At 53.6% G+C, this 22,211-nt stretch overlaps 1 protein-coding gene across 5 annotated transcripts; it reads left to right on the top strand.

The window, feature by feature from the left end:
- Window positions 1-268: 268 nt before the first annotated feature.
- On the top strand, window positions 269-21,125 carry PLEKHF1 (pleckstrin homology and FYVE domain containing 1). 5 transcript variants are annotated; one of them, XM_058529051.1, is made up of 2 exons: window positions 269-409; window positions 18,657-21,125. In XM_058529051.1, the coding sequence occupies exon 2, from the start codon at window positions 18,672-18,674 to the stop codon at window positions 19,509-19,511; it is 840 nt and encodes a 279-aa protein (XP_058385034.1). In that variant the 5' UTR covers window positions 269-409; window positions 18,657-18,671; the 3' UTR covers window positions 19,512-21,125. The 5 variants fall into 5 exon arrangements, with proteins under 5 accessions (XP_058385034.1, XP_058385032.1, XP_058385031.1 ...); XM_058529049.1 differs by lacking the exon at window positions 269-409 and adding an exon at window positions 13,326-13,387; XM_058529048.1 differs by lacking the exon at window positions 269-409 and adding an exon at window positions 13,332-13,398.
- Window positions 21,126-22,211: the final 1,086 nt, after the last annotated feature.

Raw genomic sequence — 22,211 nt, forward strand, 5'->3', positions numbered from 1 at the left:
TTTTGTTGCTGTTGTTTTGTTGTCTGTTGTTTGTTTTACAACAACTATTTTAAAGTTTCTACAACACACACATACACATGCACACACGCACCATAAAAGGCCCTTAGGGAATGCAAGGGCCAATCCCCACACTGGCTGTTTTAAGTTCTCTGTACAACTTCTTCTGTAACACCGGGGTCTCAGGACATCCCTGTGAGCTGTTACAGGCTGGTGAGGGGGGAATTAAGGGAGAGGTCAGGGTATCTCCATTGGTAGACCTGTTGCCCCATGGTTCCTACAGGGGCCTGGCTGTAGGCTCCAGGCAAAACTCCTGGGGACGCTCCCCAGCACCAATGAGGCAGTGCCCACTCTGGATGGCAAAGCAGCTGGTGATCGAGAGGCTCACCATCAACCGTCAGGCAGGAGAAGGGTGAGTACTAGAAGCATTCTAGGTGGGGAGACATTCTTCATTTTTTCAGACCCAACAGCAGTCATCTATTTTCTGAATCCCTGTGGAATTTGTGGCTGGAGAAAATGAGAGCAACCATGACAGGACCGTTCTGTCTGCAGTCTCTAGCTGTGCTCCCAAGCCAGGAAAAGTCAAAACATTGAGGCCAGGTGGTTTCGTGCTGCTCCAGTAAGACCCTGAGATGGTGGGGGCGTGGAAGACAGTCAAAATTTCTGCAGCTCTTCCCAAAGGGGCTGATAACCTCTGTCTATTTTCCTCTAACGGGAAGGTGTTTCTGAGTGTCCTCCGCCCCAGCATTTTGGCCTCTCCCTCTTCGTTCTCCCTATGGCTTTGGGGGCTGGAGGTGTGGGAGATCAAAATTTGGCCACCCTGAAATATGTCTCTTTACCTTGATTATTTTCTCTGATGGACATTTGACCTCCCCCACTAACTGCCTAAAGGAATTTAACTCTGGGTGTGGACAGACTGGCAGCATCCTCGATAAGCCCATTCTTTTCAAAGTTCTGTTTACCAAATATTTACATTTGTAAAGGTATCTCCCTCTGTGTAGTGGGAAGGGGGGACGACCTTGTCTGTGAAAACTCTTATCAGGACGGAAGAAGAAGACTTAAATGTACATACTCTTGATTACTATAATTCCTGTCTCTCCGGCCACATTCTCTATAGGTGGCCTTGCAAAGCATTGTCTGACAAATATTTACATTTCCCTCTTCATGTAAATTGTCTTCTCCCCCTCTGAAATCCCAAAAAGCCACCCACCTCCAACATCCTTCTTTGCCTTTAGCTGAAGATAGTATTTAAGACGAGAATCTCTGCCACTGTGTTGAGAAACTCAGTGTCCCTGGTTTCTCCCATGTATACATGTTATTAAACTTGGTATTATTTTCTCCTGCTAACCTGTCTTGTTAATTATTTGGACAGCCATAAGAGCCTTAAGGGAAAGGGCAGAGGGAGATTCTCCCTCTTCCCCCACAGAGGTGAAGGGTCAGGGCAGCCTTAAGAACTAGGCTCATTTCTGAAATCTCCTTTCTCTTAATTTAGTCATCCCTTCAGAAAAATTTTTTGCGTGATATTTTGCCTTGGCCTTTGTAACGCCATTTCTATGCCTAGATTGTTAATTTTTGTTTTGTTTGTTTTTTCTAGTTTTAGTTTATTTCACTCGGTATGGGAGGGTTTTGCATTTTGTTGTTGTTATTGTATGTCTTTGATCTTGCCGGTGGATTTTTACTTATTCAGAGCTCTGCTTGTTAAGGTTTGAGGGAGGGAAACTCTGACTCCGGCTTGGGAAATTCCCACCTGTGGCTTTGGAAAAGGGAGGAGAAGTTCTGAGCCCTGGCCTTCAGAACAGGAAATAGCTAAGAATCCCCAGGGGAAGGTCAGAAGGACCTTTACACCCTGGGAGAGAGTTCTTACAATGGAAAATTGTGCTTGCTTTTCTTTTCTCCTCTCCTAACAATAGGTCACTTGGAACTTTTCCAGTGTGATTTTCTTTGAGGCCTAGATGGCCACCAAACCCCAGCTCCCAGACTTGCTATTTCTTTAGAAAATCCAACACTGAACTTTTGAAAGGAAAACACACACACACATACACATTCCAGTTAGTTGGCAACCATGTAAAGAGCAGATACAGGAAATGCTGTATGTGCTATGAGACTTTAAATTACAAATTATGTAATTACTTATTTTACTAATATTTGTTTTCATTTTTAATTTATAGTACATTCATTCTTTTAGTGTACAGTTCTAAGTGTTTTGGCAGATGTATACAGTGTCACCACTGCCACATTCAGAATACAAAAGTGCTTTCATCATTCCAAAAGTCACCCTCATGCTGCTCCTTTGCAGTCACCTTACCCCTAACCAGAAGCAATGCTGTCTGTTCTCCATCCTTAGAATTCTGCGTTTTCAGAATGTCAGCATGTAGCTTTTGAGTCTGGGATTTTCTTGTAGCGTAATGCACTTGCAATCCATCCTTGTTGCTGGATCTGTAGAAGTTTGATCCTTATTATGCCTGAGTTCCTTTTCATTTCCTTGTACAGATATACCATACTTTGTTCATCCATTCATCTGAAGGACATTTGGGCTGTTTCCAATTTTTGGTTTTTGTGAATTAAGCTGTTATAAGCATTTGTTAACGGGTTTTGTGTGAACAAGCGTCATTATATCTCTTGAGTAAATATCTAGGAGTGAGATTGCTGGGTCACATGGTGAGAGTATATTTAACTTCTTAAGACATTGTCAACTATTTCTCAAGTGGTTGCACCGTTTTGCGTTCCTAGTAGCAACGTATGAAAGTTCCAGCTGCCCTGCGTCCTCCCCAGCACCTGGCATTACCATTTTTTGTTCTGCTTTGGTTTTATAGCCATTTAGATAGGTATGTAGTGGTATCTTGTTGTGGTTTTAGTTTGCATTTCCCTAATGTCTGATGATGTTGAGCGTTTTTCCTGTGTTTATTTGCCACCCATATATCTTCTTTGGGAAAGCGTCTATTGGCATGTTTTGACCATTTTTAAATTGAGCTGTTTGTTTCCATTTTGTTAAGTTTTGAAAGTTATTTATATATTCTGGATATATATCCCTTTGTCACATATGTGATTTGCAAATATTTACCCCTAGTCTGTGGCTTTTGTTTTTATTTTAAAAGTGTTTTTCACAGGGCAAAAGTTTAATTTTGATGAAGTCCAATTTTTAATTTTTTCTTTATGGATCATGCTTTTGGTGTCTATCTAAGAACTCTTTGCTTAACCCAAGCTCACAAAGATTTTCTTCAGTGTTTTCTTCTAAAAGTTTTAGGGTTTGATGTTTTACATGTAGGTCTAATATCCATTAGGAGTTCATTTTGCATAAGATTTGAGACATAGGTCCAGGTTCTTTTTTTGCCTATGGACGTCTAGTTATTCCAGCATCATTTGTTGATAACAGTGTCCTTCCTCCTCCTCTCCAAGGAGTCTACGCAGGGAGGTTTGATGGGCTATTGAGGGAGATGCTGCTGGAGTTTCCCTTAAGAAACAGGAATAGAGTGCATCACGAAAGAGATGATGATTTTTCTGTTTCAAGAAAACTTCCCAACAGGCAGGGACCAGCCTGGTGGTGTAGTGGTTAAGTTTGTGTGCTCCGCTCCGGGGGCCCAGGGTTCACAGGGTCGGATCCTGGCCGTGGTCATACACACTAGTCCTCAAGCCGTGCTGTGGGAGGAAGATGGGCACGGATGTTAGCCCAGGGCCAATCTTCCTCAGCAAAGAAGAAAGAACACTTCCCAATACCCAAAGCAATCTTGAGAAAGAACAAAGCTAGAGGCATCACACTTCCTGATTTCAAACTCTATTACAAAGCTATAGTAATCAAAACAGGATGATGTTGGCATAAAAACAGACACATAGACCAATGGAATAGAATCGAGAGTGAAGAAATAAACCCATACATATATGGTCAATTAATTGACAACCAAGGAGCCAAGAATATACAATGGGGAAAGGGCAATCTCTTCAATAAATGGTGTTGGGAAAACTGGACAGCCACATGCAAAAGAATGAAAGTGGACCACTATCTTACACCATACCAAAAAATTAACTCAAAATGGATTAAAGACTTGAATGTAAGACCTGAAATCATAATATTCCTAGAAGAAAACATAGTCAGTAAGCTCTTTGACATAGGTCTTGCCAATGATTTTTTTGGATTTGACGACAAAAGCAAAAATAAACAAGTGGGACTACATCAAACTAAAAAAGCTTCTGCACAGCACAGGAAACCATCAACAAAATGAAAAGACAACCTACCAAATGGGAGAAAATATTTGCAAATCATATATCTGATAAGGGTTCATATCCAAAAAATATAAAGAACTCATACAACTCAATAGCAAAAGAACAACCTGATTTAAAAATGGGCAGAGGATCTGAATAGATCCTTCTTTTTCCAAAGAAGACATACAAATGGTCAACAGGTACATGAAAAGATACTCAACATCACTAATCATCAGGAAAATGCAAATCAAAACCACAATGAGATATCACCTCACAACTTTCAGAATAGCTATTATCAAAAATTCGACAAGAAATAACGAGTGTTGGTGAGGATGTGGAGAAAAGGAAATCCTTACGCACTGTTAGTGGGAATGTAAGTTGGTGCAGCCACTATGAAAAACAGTATGGAAGTTCCTCAAAAAATTAAAAATAGAACTACCATATGATCCAGCAATTCCACTTCTGGGTATTTATCCAAAGGAACCAAAACACTAACTCAAAAAGATATATGCACCCCTGTGTTTACAGCAGCATTATTTACAATAGCCAAGACGTGGAAACAATAGAAGTTCCATCAATGGATGAATGGATAAAGAAGATGTGGTATATATATAGAAAGAGAGAATGGAATATAATTTAGTCATAAAAAAGAAGGAAATCCTGCCATTTGCAACAACATGGATGAACCTAGAGGGTATTATGCTAAGTGAAATAAGTCAGACAGAGAAAGACAATGTATGATCTCTCTTACGTGTGGGATCTAAAAAACACACACACACACACACACCAAACCCAAAGATACGGAGAATAGATTGCTGGTTGCCAGAAAGAGGCAGGGGATGGGGCGTGGGTGAAATGGGTGAAGGGGGTCAAAAGGTACAAACTTCAGTTATAAAATAAGAAGTCATGGAGATGTAATGTACAGCATGGTGACTATATTAATAATACTGTATTGTATATTTGAAAATTGCTAAGAGTATAAATCTTAAAAGTTCTCATCACGAGGCCGGCCCGGGGGTGCAAGCGGTTAAGTGCACGCGCTCCGCTGAGGCGGCCCGGGGTTCGCCGGTTCAGATCCCGGGTGCGCACCGACACACTGCTTGTCAGGCCATGCTGTGGCGGCATCCCACATAAAGTGGAGGAAGATGGGCATGGATGTTAGCTCACGGCCAGTCTTCCTCAGCAAAAAGAGGAGGATTGGCAGATGTTAGCTCAGGGCTGATCTTTCTCACAAAAAAAAAAAGTTCTCATCACAAGAAAAACAATTTGTAACTACACGTGGTGAGGGATGTTAACTATATTTATCGTGGTGCTGATATCACAATATATACAAATATCACATCATTATGTTGGACACCTGAAATTAATATAATGTTATATGTCAATCATAGCTCAATAAAAAAACAAAATTAAAAATTATGAATTTATTACAAATTAAAAAAGAAAACTTCCCAGAGACGCGAAGAGAGGGTGAATTAGAGCCCTTCCGTCCCCTCCTCTGGCCAGGAGGAGAGAGATGAGGATTTGGGGACAGGAAGTAAAGGAGGGAAGAGCAGAGGCGGGGCGTCCAGAGACTTTAAAGGTGTCTGGAGACTGGGGTCTTGAGTGGCGGGAGAAGAGTACCACTGGTACATCTGTGCTTAGTCAGGGTCTCCCAATGAGCAGACACCCAGACAGCAGCAGACATGCAGGAGATGCACTGTAGGGAAGACCTGTGAAGGACAAAGAAGAGGCCCCCAAGAAGGGTGGGGAAGCCTGCAGACTACTATGCCAGTCTGCCACCTGGAAAGAGAGGGAGAAGGAGTCTCAAACTGCAGTGCAGTTCCAAGAAAACATCGGCCAGGCCAATGGGGAATCCTTGAGCCGAGACCGCCTGTCACGGACGGAGTGTGTCCCTCTAATAGTCACGTAGAAACCTACTCGCCAGTGTGATGGTAGGTGGAGGAGGTCCTTTGGGAAATACTTAGGTCATGAGGATGGAGCCCTCCTGAATGGGATTAGGGCCCTTCTAAGAAGAGGCCAGAGCGTTAGCTAGCTCTCTCTCCTATGTGAGGACACAAGGAAAAGACAGCCATCTGCCCCCCAGAAGAGGGCTCTCACCAGAACCCAACCATGCTAGCACCCTGATTTCAGACTTCCAGCCTCTGGAACTGTCAGGAATAAATTTTTATTGTTTAAGCTCCCCAGTCTGTGATAATTTGTTATAGTAGGCCAAACTGACTAAGACATTGCCATGATGCCACATCTCCCCGGAATGGACCAGTATTAGCACCCCTACATGCTCAGACACGGTCTGGGAGCAGCCTGGGGGAAGTGGGGCCTTGAGCGTGAAAGGAGTGGATCCAGAGCAGCAGCTTCTGGGGCTCAGTCAACCATGATCCCTGCAGCAGGAGGTTGAGCGCTGCATTAATATCCTGCACCTGATTCCAATGTGTGGTTTTTTTTTTTGTTTCCCCACACCACTAAGCAATTCTCAGACACCAGCTGAGTGTCCTACAATTCAACTCAATTCTGACACCTTCTACACTATAGCGTCAGATCCCACAGCTTAAGGACTCAGTCCTACAAGACTGCCCCTCTCTTTAGACGCAAGTCACAAGTCCAGGTTGTCACCTGTGCTTCTGTCTGACTGACTACAAATCAGAGTTTCCCATGACCCCCTCCTTAGGTTCGATTAATTTGCTAGAGGGGCTCACAGAACTCAGAGAAACATTTTACTTACTAGATTACAAGTTTATTGTAAAAAGATATAACTCAGGAACAGCCAGATGGAAGGGATGCATAGGGCAAGGAATGGGGAGAGGACGCAGAGCTTCCACACCCTCCCCAAGCGAGCACATCACTCTCCCCAAACTCCACATGTTCACGAACCCGCAAGCTCTCCCAACCCATCATTCTGCATTTTTATGGGGGCTTCATTACAGAGGCATGATTGATTAACTCATTGGCCATTGGCGATTGATTCAACCTCCAGCACCTCTCCCCCCCCAGAGGTCAGGGGGATGAGATGAAAGTTCCAACCCCCTAATGACAGGGTTGGTTCTGTCGACTGAAATCAAGAGTCTAGGTAATATTAAGGAGGGAGTTTATTCAATAATCAGCGTGAGGAGTTGGAACCCGGGAAACAGTCCAGCAGAGGCTCTGCTGGAGCGGCTGCGAGGCTGTGAGCCTAAGTGCAGCGTTCTTCATTGCAGACTCTACGTTGAAGGTAACATAAGGAAGAATTCCTTGTTAGACATCAAACAAGTTCAGAGATGCTGACGTTATCTATGCGTGGAGGGAGGCAAGGACCAGGGTCGTTAATCAGTCCCTCCACCTCTAAGAAATGCAGCTGGGCATGTGAGAGTGAGATACCCTTTATCTTTCCTGTTGTGCATCTGTCCAGCTGGCCTCTTCAGTCGTGAGGTGTGGGGCTGCAAGGTCATTTGACACAGGCTGAAGATGGCCTGCACGGCTGCTTCACAGAACAGGAGGGATTTTATTGTACTGACTTAAAGCCTATGCAGTTTGCTTGCTGGATTTGCCTGTTAGACCAGACCAAAAATCTGTCCACAGTTGTCTTGGCAACAGGGCCCCATCCTTAGGTGCTTCCCAGAAGTTACCTCATTCACATAACAAGACACCTTTATGGCTCTCGTCACTTCAGACATTTCAAGGGTTTTAGGAGCTCTGTGCCAGGAATGGGAGACAAAAACAAATATGTATTTATTAGAGATCACAATATCACATGCATTTTCATGGCTGCCTCCACAGTAAGGGGCTGGGCCCAGTGTGTGGGAGAAAATCCCAGTAACGTCGTCTGCTCTCCTCCGTCCCTGGCTGCCTGCCCCTCCCGAACTCCAGGGGTACGCTGCGAGAGACACCCCAGAAACACCAGTCGAAGGTGCCTCCTGCAGGAGCCACAAACTTAGCCTTCAGAGGGTAGCCGAGAGGGAGGAGTGGAGACTGTGGGGAACTGGGATGTGCATGCCTTCTCCACTCCCAGGCTCAGATTTTTTTAGTTACTTTTATTTTGTTGAGGTATAACATACATACAATACAGTGCACAAATCTTATGTGAACACTTTTATCAATTGTTACATATGCATACACACGTAGAATCATCACCAGGATCAAAATAAAATCATATAAAACATTTTCAGCACCCCAGAGGGCTCCTTCTTACCCTTTCCCAATCAATGCCAGCGTCCTTCCTAGGTCACCACTACTCTGACTCCTCTCCCCGTGGTAGATAAGCTTTGCCTTTTTGAACTTCAGACAATACAGCATATCCTCTTCTGTGTCCTGCTTCTCTTGCTCGGTGTGAGGTCTGTGCGATTCATCCGTATGAGATGCAGGTTCTCTTGTGGAGTAGTGTTCTTTACTGCGGGGGAGGAGGCAGTGGGGCGACTGTGCCACTGTTTATCACCCGTCACACTTGTGGTGGATATTGGGGTTGTGTGCGTTTTGGAGCTATCATGAATGATGTTTTTATATCACTCTTGTGCTTTTATCTGGCAGACATGGCCCTCGTTTCTTGGGGAGACACACTTAGGAGGAGAATTTCTGGGCTATAGGACAGTACCGGTATGTGGAGCTTTGGTAGACACCACCAAATGGTTTTCCAAAGTCGTTTTATACTCCCTCCAGGAACACATGGTCAGACCCGTGCCCTCTGCTCCAGGGGAGCGGTTCTCCATCCTCATGGGTAAATATGTGTTCACCGGTCTGCCCATGCTCAAGTGTGAGCCCCACAAGGGCACAGACAGCGCCTCATTCATCTCTGCAGCCACTGCCCGTCCCGCAGTGGTGCAAAGTGTGTCCAGTAACTGTTTGTTGAACGATTGAATGACCCAGATGGAACTTTGTCAGACCTGTGTGGTCAGGGGCCTCTTGGCTTTATCCCATTGGAGAAACTAGGCGTGTCTGAACCACTCTGAAGATTATATTTAGCTGCAGCATTTAGTTCATCCCTCTGAAGCATTTTTCAAAGGGCAGTGTTTCTTTTCGTTATTCTTGTTTTCCCCTTTGGCCTGGTCAGAGCCTCATGTGGACACCCACAATGGGAAACAGGCACAAAAATGCCCACAAACATGAAAAGGATGTGCAGCCTTGGAATGACAAACACGGGCACACACACAGAGAAAGGAATAAATATTGACACTGCTGAGGCAGGGCAGCGGGGGTGGGGACATCGCTGCAGGGCTGAGGTTCAGCAGAGGGTGAACCAGCTCTCAATTTCAAACCCAGAACTTCAGCAATCCAAAATCCAAACATCTTGAGAGATTTTCTTTTGAAATCACAGTTTCTAAACATCTCAGGGTTTCCTGGGGCCAACCCAGTGGCGTAGCAGCTAAGTTCGCGTGTTTCACTTCAGCAGCCCGGGGTCCGCTGGTTTGGATCCTGAGCGCAGACCTACTCACCGCTCATCAGGCCATGCTGAGGTGGCGTCCCACATAGAGGAACTAGAAGGACCTACACCTAGGATACACAACTACGTACCGGGGCTTTGGGGAGAAAAAGAAAAAGAGGAAGATTGGCAACAGATGTTAGCTCAGGGCCAACCTTCCTCAAAAAATAAATAAATAATAAATAAATAAATAAGGACCTCAGAGTTTCCTCCTTTAAAACTAATCTCCGTAACTATTTACAGAAATCTTTCCCCAGTGTCCCACATTGCCATGGTTCTGAGCCTCAGGGCTCAGCCATGTTAGTGATCAAGAAAGCAGCATGGAGAACCATGGGAAGTGAATCGATTTGGAGTCAAGGTCAAGATTTGCTCATGAGAAGCAGGACAACCCCTGTTTCCTTTTCTTTTTTCTTTATTTGTTTTCCCAACTTTCTGTTTTGAATATTTTCAAACTGACAGAAGCGTTGCAAGAAAAGCGTGGTGAACAGCCGTAAGCTCCGGCCCACAGCCTGGTTTCGTATCTGTCGGGAACTCAGAATGGCTTTTATAGTTTTACGTGGTTGAAAAAAATGGAAAGAAGAATGATGTTTCATAACACATGAAAATGACGTGACATTGAGATGGCGGTGTCCCCGGGGAAGCTTGCCCGCGTGCTGGCTGGCTGTCTGTGCTGCTCTCCCTCTCCAACTGCAGAGTCCAGTAGTTTTCACAGGGATCCTGGCCCACAAAGCCCAAAAGGTTGACTATTTGGCCCTTTACAGAAAAAGTTTGCCGACCCCTGACCTGGAGTCATGCATGGTTACTATTTTGCCCCATTTGTTTTCTCTCTCTCACTGAAACATCTGTGTCAGTCTTGCTACTCCCCCCCAACTGCTTCGCTGTCTGTCTGTCTCGCTCTCTTAAGCCCCCACCCGGGAGGGACAGGTCGGCCTGGGGACAACGAAGGCAGTAGGAAGCGTTTAGCACACAGAGCGTGGCACTTAGAACTTAAGAAATGATCCAATAAAAAATCTGGCATTTTCTGCAGAGGTGGTTGCCCAAAGCCCTAACTTGAAAACCCTGCCTCTGCGCTTCCCTGAAAGCTGGTTCCCACAGGCGGGAGGCCAGCTTCCCCTCAGACAGGGCTTCTTACCCGAGGAGCAGGAAGAGCCTCAGGGAGACTTCATTTCTTCCACAGCCTGTGGCTTGGCTGACTCAACTTCTGCCTTTCCCTGAGTCACGAGTTTTTCCTCTTATTTGGAGGAGCACGGCTCTCCGCCCAGGTCTTCTCACCCACAGCTGGTCCCTGTTGGGAAGGGGTGGAAGACTGGATGATCCAAACTCGGGCTGCCTCCAGGGGATTTCCCAGAGCTCCACCCAGATTCACAGGGTGTCAGCCTCGGAAGGAAGATGAGGAGACTGAGGCCCCAGTGGGCCCTGGACCAGGAGTGAGATGAGGCTAGTTGGGGGTCTCCTGACTCCAGGACCAACAGCTGTGCATCCTCCCTCTGGTTTTCCAGAATCATAGAAAAGGCCTCCTTTTCCTGGACACCTGCTCTGTGTCAGGCACGGGGTTAGATGCCAGGGTGCTGTTGCGAATAAGACAGCCCTGCCCTCACAGGGCCTTCCAGCTCCCTTCCCACAGCCATTGCACCCCAGGCAGGGCCCACCTTCCCTGAGAAGCCCCCTCTTGCCAGGGAGGTGGGGGATCTGGCACTGAGGCAGTCACAGAACACAGCCTTGAAGGCTCAGCTCCAATTCCCCCTCCACTCCCCCGGCGACAGGCAGTGTGTACACTGGGATGGCATTTCCCAGTGTCTCAATGTCCCAATTGACCTCTCTGGTTAAAACTCAGCCTCTGGGATCTCGGGGCCTTGTCCCTTCTCCTCTGTACGGCGTAGAGGCCTGGCTATACTGTCAGGACTCATCAATTCAGATGCTTATTCAGCTGGAGGTACGTACATGGGTAAAGTGGATTAAGAGGGAAAAGAGCGAGGGACTGCAGTGAACAGGAGAACATGCGCCCCATCTGAAGGGACAGCTCCGTGTGGAGACGGGGACCAGCCTCTCAAATCTTCCGATGTAAGAGAAGCTGAAAATCCTGATCTTTGTGTGAAATCTCTCAGTATGAAATGTTGGCAGTGCGTTTGTAAATGTCTGAATACTTGTGTGCGGCTGTGGCTCCTGCCAGATGCCCAGGGAGCACTGTCTGTCCTTGCTGATGGGGTAACAGCAGTGGGGGTGGTGGGATGCGGGGTCTCCACCGCCACAGCTGGTGGCCCCCTCACTTGCCCTTCACATCCACCCTCCTCTTTCTCTTGGCTTCTCCCTCCTCTCTCCTCCTTTGCCCCATCTCCTCCCTTCTCAGTCCATGTCCTGGCCCCGGTCCACTTGGGCTGGGAGAGGCACATCCCCAGCCCTGGGGCCCCCTCACAGCCTCTGCCTACACCACCCAGGAGCGCAGGTCCCCACTGCTCAGCTCATGCCTCCTGGCACCAGCCCTGCAGGCCAGAGCCCTGGGCCCAGTGAAGGTCTGGACCCAGGCACTGGGAGCGGGGTCAGCTCTTCCTCCTGCTCTCTCTTGCCTTGGCCCTGGCCCTGGCCCTGGCCCAGCAGGCACTGCACTGGTGGGAGCCAGCCCCTCTCCGAAGTGCCCAGGGTCCGCCCTATCTGCAAGACAAACTGCGTCTGTGCCACAGACGTTTACTGCTTTTCTACAAAGGCGCAACTCCGTTCTCAGCACCTGAGATAGGTGAATGAACAAGAGGAACACAGTCCAGCCCACAGGGTGCACAGCCTAGCGGGGAGACAAGCCATGAACGGGTAAACAAGTGACCTAGTAAGATGACTGCGGGTTGGGACAACTGCTGCACAAGGTAATAAAACCGGGTGAGGCAGTTGAGGGTGATGCGGTGGAGGCAGGGAGCTGCTTTGCGTGGTCAGGGAAGCCTCTGAGGAGGTGACAGTTTGAGCTAAGACCTGAACGCCAAAAACACAGGCGTGGGAAGATCTGGAGGAAAGGGAAGTGCAAACGCCCTAGGTGGGAACAACTTTGGGGTTTTGAGGAACGGAAAGCAGCCGGTGTGAGATGAAGTGTTGGGAGGAGGGCAGAGGGAGGCTGGGAATTTCATTCCCGTATCATAGGGGGCACGGGAGGGGGTGGGGGGTCCTAATCAGCTGGTGATGTTGGAGCTGGGTGATGGGTGCACGGAGTCCATTAAACTAGTCTCTCTTTCCTTAAACGCATGTTCGGAAGTTCCCACTATAAAAAGTTGAAAATATAAAATAGGTAAAAATGCTGCTGATTTTTGACATGATGATCACTAATCTCTGTTACTGAGAAGAGACCACTATGTCAGCTGGCAGCGGGGAGGCCCGCCGGGGCAGCAGAATTCGGGCGCAGTGACCCCAGCGCCTCCCTCCCTTCCCCTGGCGCGCAGTCCCCGGGCGAGGACGCAGCCTCCAGCGGGACGAGAGCGGCCGGGGCGCGGAGTGCGCTGGACGGAAAGGGAAACGGCGGGGGGAGGACAGTTCAGACCGGGGAACCGGCCCCGGGAGCGAGCGGGAGGAAGCCCCGCCTCGGCCCGGCCGCCCCGCTCCAGCCGCGGCCGCTCCGCCCGCGCACCATTCCCGGGCGCTCGGGCTCGCCGGCCCCGCCCCCGCCCGCCCGCGCCGGGGCTCTGATTGGTGGAGCCGCCTCGGGGGCGTGTCCGGGAGAGTGGAACGCGGCGGCGTGGGCGACGCCGGGCTGGACCGCAGGCGGCGAGCGGAGCGCGGCGGCCGAGCGCGGAGTGGCGGACGGAGAGCGGGACCCTGGCCGAGGAGGTGAGGGGGCGGTAAGGCCCCCGGCCGGGCTGCGGCGCGCGGAGCAGGAAGGCTGCCCGCCGGCCTCCTCTGAGCTCCCCAGGCCGCCCCGTCGAGGTGGCCTCTGGGCTCGGGCGGGTTGGGCTCGCGACCAGGACCACCTCGGACTCTGGCCCCGAGCAGAGGCGCGGAGAAGGGTCCTTATTGTTGGCTGGCGGGGTGGCGGCTGCACGGGCTCCAGGAGAGCGGGTGAGAACAGGTGAGGGGTCCGGAGTCCAGGCAGGGTCCCCGAGGGATGGGCGACGAGTGAGAGGAGAGTCCACAGGCGCCTATGGGCCCCGCGCCTTGGGGCTGCAGGGATCTCGGCGCACCCGTGGTCCGGTGATGGTACGGGGAGGCCCGGCCTCCCGCCGCCGTCGGGGCCTCACTCTTTTGTCTTAGTCTGCGGGGTCTGGAGAAGCGAGCTGGGACAACTGCCCCAGCGGAGGGGGGAGGCGAGGGAGGGTGGCCTCGGTCCTCATTGGCCTTGCATTTAGGAACCGCCTGGCCCCTGAAGCGTTTGAGTTTGTGACTTTTGGTGGGAGTTGTTAAAGGAAGCAGGGCCGGGCTTAATCTCCCATTTCACAGACGAAGTAACTGAGGCAGGCCCAGAGACATGGCAGTTCCTTCCCAGCCTGGAATTACCTGGAATCTCTTTTCGTTTCTCTCTCCCTGAACAGCAGGGACAAGGTGTCCTCGACTCCCTTTCCAGGCGGGAACATGGAGGTTCCCAGTCGCTCTGAAACTTGATCTCCCTAAGGAAGCCCTAAGGAAATGCTCAGTTTGGAATTTGAACAAAGCTGTTATCTCACCAGTAGAGAGGGTCAGGAGCCAGGGAGGAGAGGAGGATCACTGCAGGTTCCTTCTTGGCACATAATTTCCACTTAGTGCTGGGGTGTTCCTGGGCACATAATTTCCCCTGGGGTCACTGTGCAGGCCGAGAGATGACTGACTTCAGCTTGCCCTGCACACGCAGCCCAAAACACAGGGAGCTGCGGCTGCCCAGCTGAGCTAAGGGACGTGCCCACCGCAGCCCACCCCAAGGAAGGAGGGGGTTAGGCAGCCCAGCCAAGGTAATGGATCTGCGTAGGCGCCCCCAAGGGGCCCCTGACCTGGGGGTTGGGGGTGGGGATCAGGCTTCTGGAGATGGGCCCCGCCCTCTGGACTTGAGGATTTCTGCTTCTGTCTTTGATTAAGATCAGCCAGCAGCAGCTCAAAATAGGAAGCTGGCTTCCCGGTCACTCAGCTGGGACCTTGGGCCGTGACTTTGATGACGGAGGTGGCACCTTCCCCGGTGGAGCATTTGTGTGGATTAAATGAGATAACGTTTGTGGTGTGCTCCCCGCTGTGCCCGGTGAGCTGTAAGTTCTCAGTCTATGGCACCTCTGGTTTATTTTCCTCATTACCGTTCTTTTCACGGAGGAGGGCCTTCCGGGAAGCACAGGGCTGGCCAAGGCGGGGCCGCCCTTCTGAGGAGAGGACACTTGGGTCCTGGCACTCCCCTCAGTGCACTTGAGAAAAACTCGGTTCCTCCTCTCCGCCTTTGGGCCTGCAAGACGGGCCCCTGCTGGCCCCTTGACCGCACCTCTTGCCCCTCACTCCTTCCTCTGTGGCCTCCACGGGTCAGCTCCTGGAGCTGTTCCCTGGGCCCAGAACATTCTTCCCTCGGGCCTTTACATGGCTGGCTCCTTCACAGTCCTCAGGTTGGTGCAAGGTCGCTTCCTCACCAGGCCCTGCCTGGCCACCAGCCCTGCCCGGCCCGTCAGCCTCTTTCTTCATGGCCCTTAGCACTCACGATCAGAAATTCCTTGCTGACGTGCTTTCTAGTCTGGCTCTCCCACCAGGAAGTCTGGTACGAAGGGCCTGGTCGCCAGCACCCTGGGTAACGCGGAGCCCAGTGCAGTAGGACTGTGCCTGGCATGTGGTAGGACTGCCGTCAATATTTGGAGGTGAGATCAGGCCGGCGTGGAGCAGCGTGGGCCTGGTGGGGCTGGAGGGGGGGAGGGTCGGTGGTAAACCGGCCCCACCACAGTCGGAGACGCCAAGGGACAGTGGAGGGCCAGCATGTTGACTCCCTCCCGCTGTGACCTCGGCCACGTGCCTCCTTCTCTGAGAAGCAGTGTCCCCACGTAGCTCTAACAGAAGGATGGGCCTGGGTGACCCTCCCCACTCCTACTTTCCAGGGTTCCCAGGTTGGGGCCCCAGACATCTCTCTCGAATCTCAAAGGCTGTGTCTAAGAGGAGGAGGGGTGCAGCCCTGTGTCAGGTGTGTCCCTGGAGTGGGTGCATTATGTATCAGACAGCATGTGGCAGGGCGGATCAGGGTTGGCAGACTTCTGGAGAGGGCCAAATAGTAACTGCGTTAGGCTCTGCAGGCCAGTCTCTCACACTTGGCTGTGTTCCAATAACCTGTATTTAACGAAGCTGGCAGTGGGTCAGACTTGGTGTAGGCTTGCCAGCCCTGGTGTCGATCACATGTGACACCCAACTGTCACGTACAGAACCCTGGCCACCCAGCCACACTCAGGGCGTGTCTCCCCAGCCACCAGCGCTCACCGAGAGCACATTCAGCCCAGCCTAGGTGGTGGGGTCACTTGTGTTCAGGAGGGCCAGCCCAGGATCCTGCCGCCCTTCCGGACCTTCCAAGAAAGAGCAGGTCCGTTTACCTCCCTGCTCCCAGATGCTGTCCGCCCTCTGTCAGCACCCTGGGTACCACAGCGGGGTCAGCACAGGCACTGTCCCAGGGCCAGAGGCTGTCCTGAGGCAGGCTGGCCCCAAGAGGAGTGGGGACAGGCTCGGTTCTCCTCCCCTGTCCTAAGGGAGGGAGGTCACTTCTCTTGTGAGAAGAATAGAATGAGAAAGAGGATTCCCTGTCTGCTGCTTGTGGTGGGGTGGGGGGGTGCCTGCCGTATTTACCAAGAAAACCTCCAGGCCATGTCAAATCAGGCTGCGAAGTTATGTGGGGAGGGTGGGTGGGTGTCGGGAGAGCCCCAGGGGTCCTAGGGGTAGCCTCTGGAATGTTCAGACTGTCCACAGCTGAGGTCCAGTGATTATCCTGGGCTGTCACCGATGGGTTTGCAACACAAAGCGAAGATCAGCAACCTAAAAATAGCGGTTCTTACATGAGGTGGTGTGGGCAGCCCTGCTCAGGACGCCTTGTGGTCTGAGAGGGTGAGTGGCGTGTGACTCGGGGCCAGCGCCCCGCTTGTGCAATGCATCCAGCCCCCGAGGGGCCCACTCCAGCTTCCCGTAGGTGGCCTGACTTACAGAGCTGCAGTGTGGTGACCCAGAAACACCACACGTGTGATCAGCTTGGCCAGGAGCGTGCTGTGTGTGCCTGTACACGTGTGCACATGTGGTGGTGGTGGCGGTGGGGTCGGCTGTCTCCTGCTTCCTCTGCAGAGCAAGAGCTGAGTCATGCATGGCGGGCCCTCAGGAGCTGGAAAAGGTGCATTCATTCGATAGCCACTTACGAAGCACCTACTGTGTGCTCAGTGCTGTTCCAAGCGTTGGGGATACAGCTGAACCGGAAAAGGCTCCTGCTCTCACGGAGCTTAGAACTGAGTGAGGGAAGTAGAAAACCCACAAGCAAATAATGGATAAACGAGAAAATACAGGTCCTGATAAGTCCTGTGAAGAAAAAATGAAATAGGGCAACGTCCTAGAGAACGGGTCAGCAAACTCAGAGAAGAGAGTAAACATTTTAGCCTCTGTGGCCGTGTGATCTCTGTCATCACTGCCCAGCTCTGCCATTGCAGCACGAAAGCAGCCACAGACAATTGTAAATGCATGAGCGTGGCTGTGTTCCAATAAAACTTTATTTACAGAAACAGGCTGTGGGCCAGGTTTGGCCTGCAGGCCAGAGCTTGCCGGCCCTGTCCTGGGTGCGGGGAGAAGCTGCCTGTGCTGGGGTTGTCAGAGACACCGTTTCTGAAAGGGAGATGTGAACTGGTGACCAGGTCTCAGGAAGGAGGCAGCACAGGGCAGCCTGCTGCAGGCAGGACGTGATGGCGCCTTGCTGTCGATTCAGCGGTAGAATTGGGTGGTGAGAAGTGGGCAGACTCGGGCGAGGTGTGAGAGATACAATGATGAAACTTGCTCATGAGTTGAATGTTGAGGGTACAGGAAAGAGTAAATTCAGGGGTGAGCCCTAGATTTGGGGCTTGAACAACTGGGTGAATGGCGGTCCATTTACGGAGAAGAGCTGGAGGGAAAAACTGGCTTTGTGTAGGGCGTGTTGAGTTTGAGGACCTTAGATGAGCAGGTGGGAGATCACATGGGCGGGTAGACGCCCACACCTGCCATTCAGTGGAGAAGCCAGGACTGGAGGCTTGACCTGGGTGATCTTCAAAGCCGTGCGTCTGGTGGATCACAGGGAGTGTGTGGACGGAGCAGAGGGAGCCCGGCTGAGCTCTGGGGCCACCAACATCTCGTGCTTGGCAGAGGAGGACAGAGGAGGCCTCTCGCTCCATGGGGGAAGGCGCTGTAGCAGCACGGTCTCCAGGGGTGCAAGCTCTGGGCCCCCTACTTACTAGCGGAGCCTCCCTTTCCCTCCTGTCAGGGCCGTTCTGCCTCCCAGGGTTGGAGTGGAGACTAAATGAGTAGTCATGCTTGACGTGGAGGAAGCACTCAGCACGTGGTACCGTTGGTGATGGCAGTGGGGCCGCTGGGCTCCCGGGGGCTGAGTGACTGGGCTGCAAGCTCTGTGGTGGTTTGGCTTGGTGGAGGGGGGTGTCAGTGACGGATTGGGGCTGCAGACACCCTAACCGCCCGGCACTCACTGTCCCAGGACATGCACCTCCACGCTTCCGCCTGGGGCAGGCCCGCAGTGCCGCTGGTTGGTGCTCCCGGGAGCCTTGCTGGGAGTTGGGGCTCAGTATCCTTGGGCCTCAGGTGGACAGCTGAGGTGTGTTCTGCCCCGGCTTCCAAGGCTCCCCCGGGGTTGAGCCCCCACTGTCTGCAGTGGCATCCTGCTCAGTTCCCATCTCCACTGCTGCCTGCCCCTCCCTGGCTGCTTCCACATGCCCCTTGCTGGGGAGTCCCCCTTCACCTCCTGGGAACCACTTGTCTAAGGGTCGGCTTCTGGGCCGTGAGTTTCTTTGGTTGGGTGGCCCTCTGGGCTTGTGGGGTCGCAGTGGGGTAGTAAGTGGGTTGGCTGGCTCGGTGGGTTGGTGAGTTGGGGGGTGGGCAGTGTGGTCCTGACCCTCGCTGTGCCCGGGTAGCTGACACCTCCTCTGCTGCTCCTCTGCAGCCGAGCCCGGAGAAGATGGTGGACTACCTGGCGAACACAGAGATCAACAGCCAGCGCATTGCCGCCGTCGAGAGCTGCTTTGGGGCGTCGGGGCAGCCGCTGGCGCTGCCGGGCCGGGTGCTGCTGGGCGAGGGCGTGCTGACCAAGGAGTGCCGCAAGAAGGCCAAGCCGCGCATCTTCTTCCTCTTCAACGACATCCTGGTGTACGGCAGCATCGTGCTCAACAAGCGCAAGTACCACAGCCAGCACATCATTCCCCTGGAGGAGGTGACGCTGGAGCCGCTGCCCGAGACCGTGCAGGCCAAGAACCGCTGGATGATCAAGACGGCCAAGAAGTCCTTCGTGGTGTCGGCCGCCTCCACCACGGAGCGCCAGGAGTGGATCAGCCACATCGAGGAGTGTGTGCGGCGGCAGCTGCTGGCCACGGGCCGCCAGCCCAGCACGGAGCACGCGGCGCCCTGGATCCCGGACAAGGCCACGGACATCTGCATGCGCTGCACGCAGACGCGCTTCTCCGCCCTCACGCGGCGCCACCACTGCCGCAAGTGCGGCTTCGTGGTCTGTGCCGAGTGCTCCCGCGAGCGCTTCCTCCTGCCCCGCCTCTCGCCCAAGCCCCTGCGCGTCTGCAGCCTCTGCTACCGCGAGCTGGCCGCCCGAAAGCGGGAGGAGGAGGAGGAGGAGCAGGGCGCGGGGTCCCCGGGGCAGCCGGCCTACCTGGCCGGGGCCATCTGCGGAGCGTCCAGTGGAGACGACGACGACTCGGACGAGGACAAGGAGGGCAGTGGGGACGGCGACTGGCCCAGCCGCGTGGAGTTCTACGCCTCAGGTGTCTCCTGGTCCTCCTTCCACAGCTGACGCCGGGTCTGCAGGCGTGAGGGAGGGCCCTAGTCCCTTCCCCATCCGGCAGACACCACTGTCCAGGCCCCTGAGTCCCCGAAGCAGCGCAGCGCCCCCGAGGACCCTACCCCACGGGTGGCGGGCGAAGCAGGAGTGGCCCTTCTCTGGACCCCAGTGCTTTTTTTCTGGACGTTGGCAGGCTGCTGTTTCCACTTCAGGTAATTATCTTTCCATTTAGCAAACCCAAAACACTTAGATCTTTGGGGAAGAAATGCCATTTCTCAGCCCTATGAGCCGTAGCTCCAGAGGACCCCTGGAGTCAGACAACCCCAGGCACCTTTAGAGACCAGAGGGAAGACAGGCCTGGAGGGAAGTCCCCTTGTCCCTGAGGCCTTGAACCACAGCCCGTGCCCCCCAGACAAGCACACTCCGGGGAAGACAAGCCTGGGAGGCCTCCAGGAATCAAGGCCTGCCCACCCACCTTGCTGATGCCCACCTGCCTGGCCAGCTGGGCCTTGTCAGACCAGGCATGTGGGCTCCAGAGCCAGGCAAGAGCTGGCCGTGCTGAGGGTGCCCACCAGGCCCAGGGACTGCAGCCTGGGCTCCCCGTGGTGCAGGGTGGCCTGCCAAGGCCTCTGGCCCTGTCTCACCTCTGTCCAGGTGTCCAGGCTCTGATGCTTCTCTCAGTCCTGTCCTCCTCTCTCCCTGGGGCTGGGGACAGCAGTGTTTTCTGTTAGGTCTCTTCATTGCAAGTGACAGAAACCTACCCCAGACTGACTTAATAATAAAAAGAAAGTTCATTGACTCATGGTTGAAAAGTCTAGGAGCGTTCTTGCTCAGATGCGGCTTGATCAAGGGCTGGAACCATGCTGGGTGGCAAGTGTTGACAGCTCTTCACCACACTGGGCGCCCCTGGGAACACCGGCAGCGCAGGGCGGCCAGACGTGTGCACCGCAGTGTGGCTGGTTCTCGAGGACACGGCCCAGTTCGTCCGGGTGCTGTGACCGGGCCCGGCGGCTGCAGCCCTGTTCACCTGGGGAGAGTTATCTACATGGACGGACAGGGGGTAGAGGGAACAAGGGGCCATTGTCCGGCTCTGCGTGGGCCTTCCGGGTGGCGAGCTCTCCCGTGCAGCCTCCCGCCCACGCGCTGCCGGGGTGGTGCTGTTGAGCGGGGGCCCCGGGTGTAGCCGCTGGCCTTGCTCAGAGCGAGTGTGTGTGGCGACTGGGCTTGAACGCCAGCCTCCTGCTGCCTGACCCACACCTGGCCACAGCGTTGCGGGGCCCTCAAGGCATCGCCTGCATTTTCTTCTGCACAGTCATTCCCTGTCACCTGGCTGGACTTGGCCAGAGCCTCCTGCGGCAGAGAGAGGGGTCACTGTCAGCTGGAAGTGGTGACTCTGGGGCAAGAAAGCTTCCGCCAGCCCACGGGCACAGTGCGGAAACCCCGTCAGGGCTGCAGTCACTGGGGAAGGATTGTCCTCTCTGGCCAGTTCTGGAACCTTCATAAGCAAACAGAGGCCAGAGGGGGTTGTCAAAGGCTGACTCTGATTCAGCGTGTTGGGCTCGCTCCCAGGGTCCGCAGGCTCCACCGGCTGTTGACAGGTGGCCACCCTGTGAGGGAGGGTGGTCGGGGTGGGCGTGATATGAGTGCCCAGGGCCTGCCCGTGGCCAGCCCTCCCACTATGGGCAGAGGGACCGGGTGGGGAGGGTCAGAGGTGCTTCCAAGAGAGGCTTATCGGTTTACAAACCCTTGGCTCCCTGAGCCACACAAACTGGTTCAGGCTGGTTCTGCCTGGGCAGAGGGGTCGGGGCAGGACAGCTGACGGGGTGAAGGGCAACTTCCTGAAGGCAGATTGGGTGTCCTCAGAAACCAGGCCCAGCGGCCCCTCTCTTCACCCCAGGCCTGGTGCCGGGGCAGGGGCAGGTTCCTCCCTGCAACTTCCCTGCCTAGTGGAGGGGAGAGCAGCAGCCGGCTCGTGTTCGTGTGGACAGCAGAGAGGACTGCCCACAGCCGATCCCGGGCACTGCCAGCCTTCTCTCCAGGTGTCTGCCCAAGGGCGCAGAGCACAGGGCCCTAGGCGGGCGGGGCAGGCGGGCTGAGGGCTGTGTCCTCCTCGCCAGGGCTGGGCGAGTGCTGGCTCGGCCCTCAGCCTGGGACCCTCAGCCCGCTCCTCTCGCACCCCCCAGGGCGGGGACAGGGCTGCTGATCCCCTGAGCCCTGGCGTGTTAGGACCTGTCAGGACCCAAGGACTCGAGTGGCCAGCAGCCTCTGGGGCCCCCACCCCTGCAGACGCACTCACTGCTGCGTGCCACGCTGGGTGCTGGGGACTCAGCATGAGGGAGACGCACAAGGTCCCCACTCTCTGGGAGCATCCGGCCCAGCGGGGGAGATAGACAGGCACAGGAGCAGGTGGTGTCCGTCCGGGCGTGCTGTGACGGGAGCATGGCCTGGGCATGGTGTGGGGGCGGGCGGAGGGCAGCACTCCGCAGAGTGGTGAAGATGAGTGAGTGATGCCGGTTGGGGCGGTGGCCTTCCAGACAGAGGGAACCGCAGGTGCAAAGGCCCTGAAGAGAGGAGCACGTGTGTTCCGGAGCAGCGTGGCCAGGCTGAGGCGGAGAGGCGGAGGGGCAGCTCGGCTGTGCCGGGGAAGAGCATGCCTGACGGCTGTGTGCAGGTGGCTGAGGCAGGGAGAGTGGCTGTGCAGCTGCCCGCTCC

Source organism: Diceros bicornis, chromosome 34, assembly GCF_020826845.1.
Source record: "Diceros bicornis minor isolate mBicDic1 chromosome 34, mDicBic1.mat.cur, whole genome shotgun sequence".
Lineage (NCBI taxonomy): Eukaryota > Metazoa > Chordata > Mammalia > Perissodactyla > Rhinocerotidae > Diceros > Diceros bicornis.

Coding starts and splice junctions, on each gene's coding strand:
- PLEKHF1 (XM_058529051.1), top strand. CDS start 18,672: ATGGTGGACTACCTGGCGAACACAGAGATCAACAGCCAGCGCATTGCC.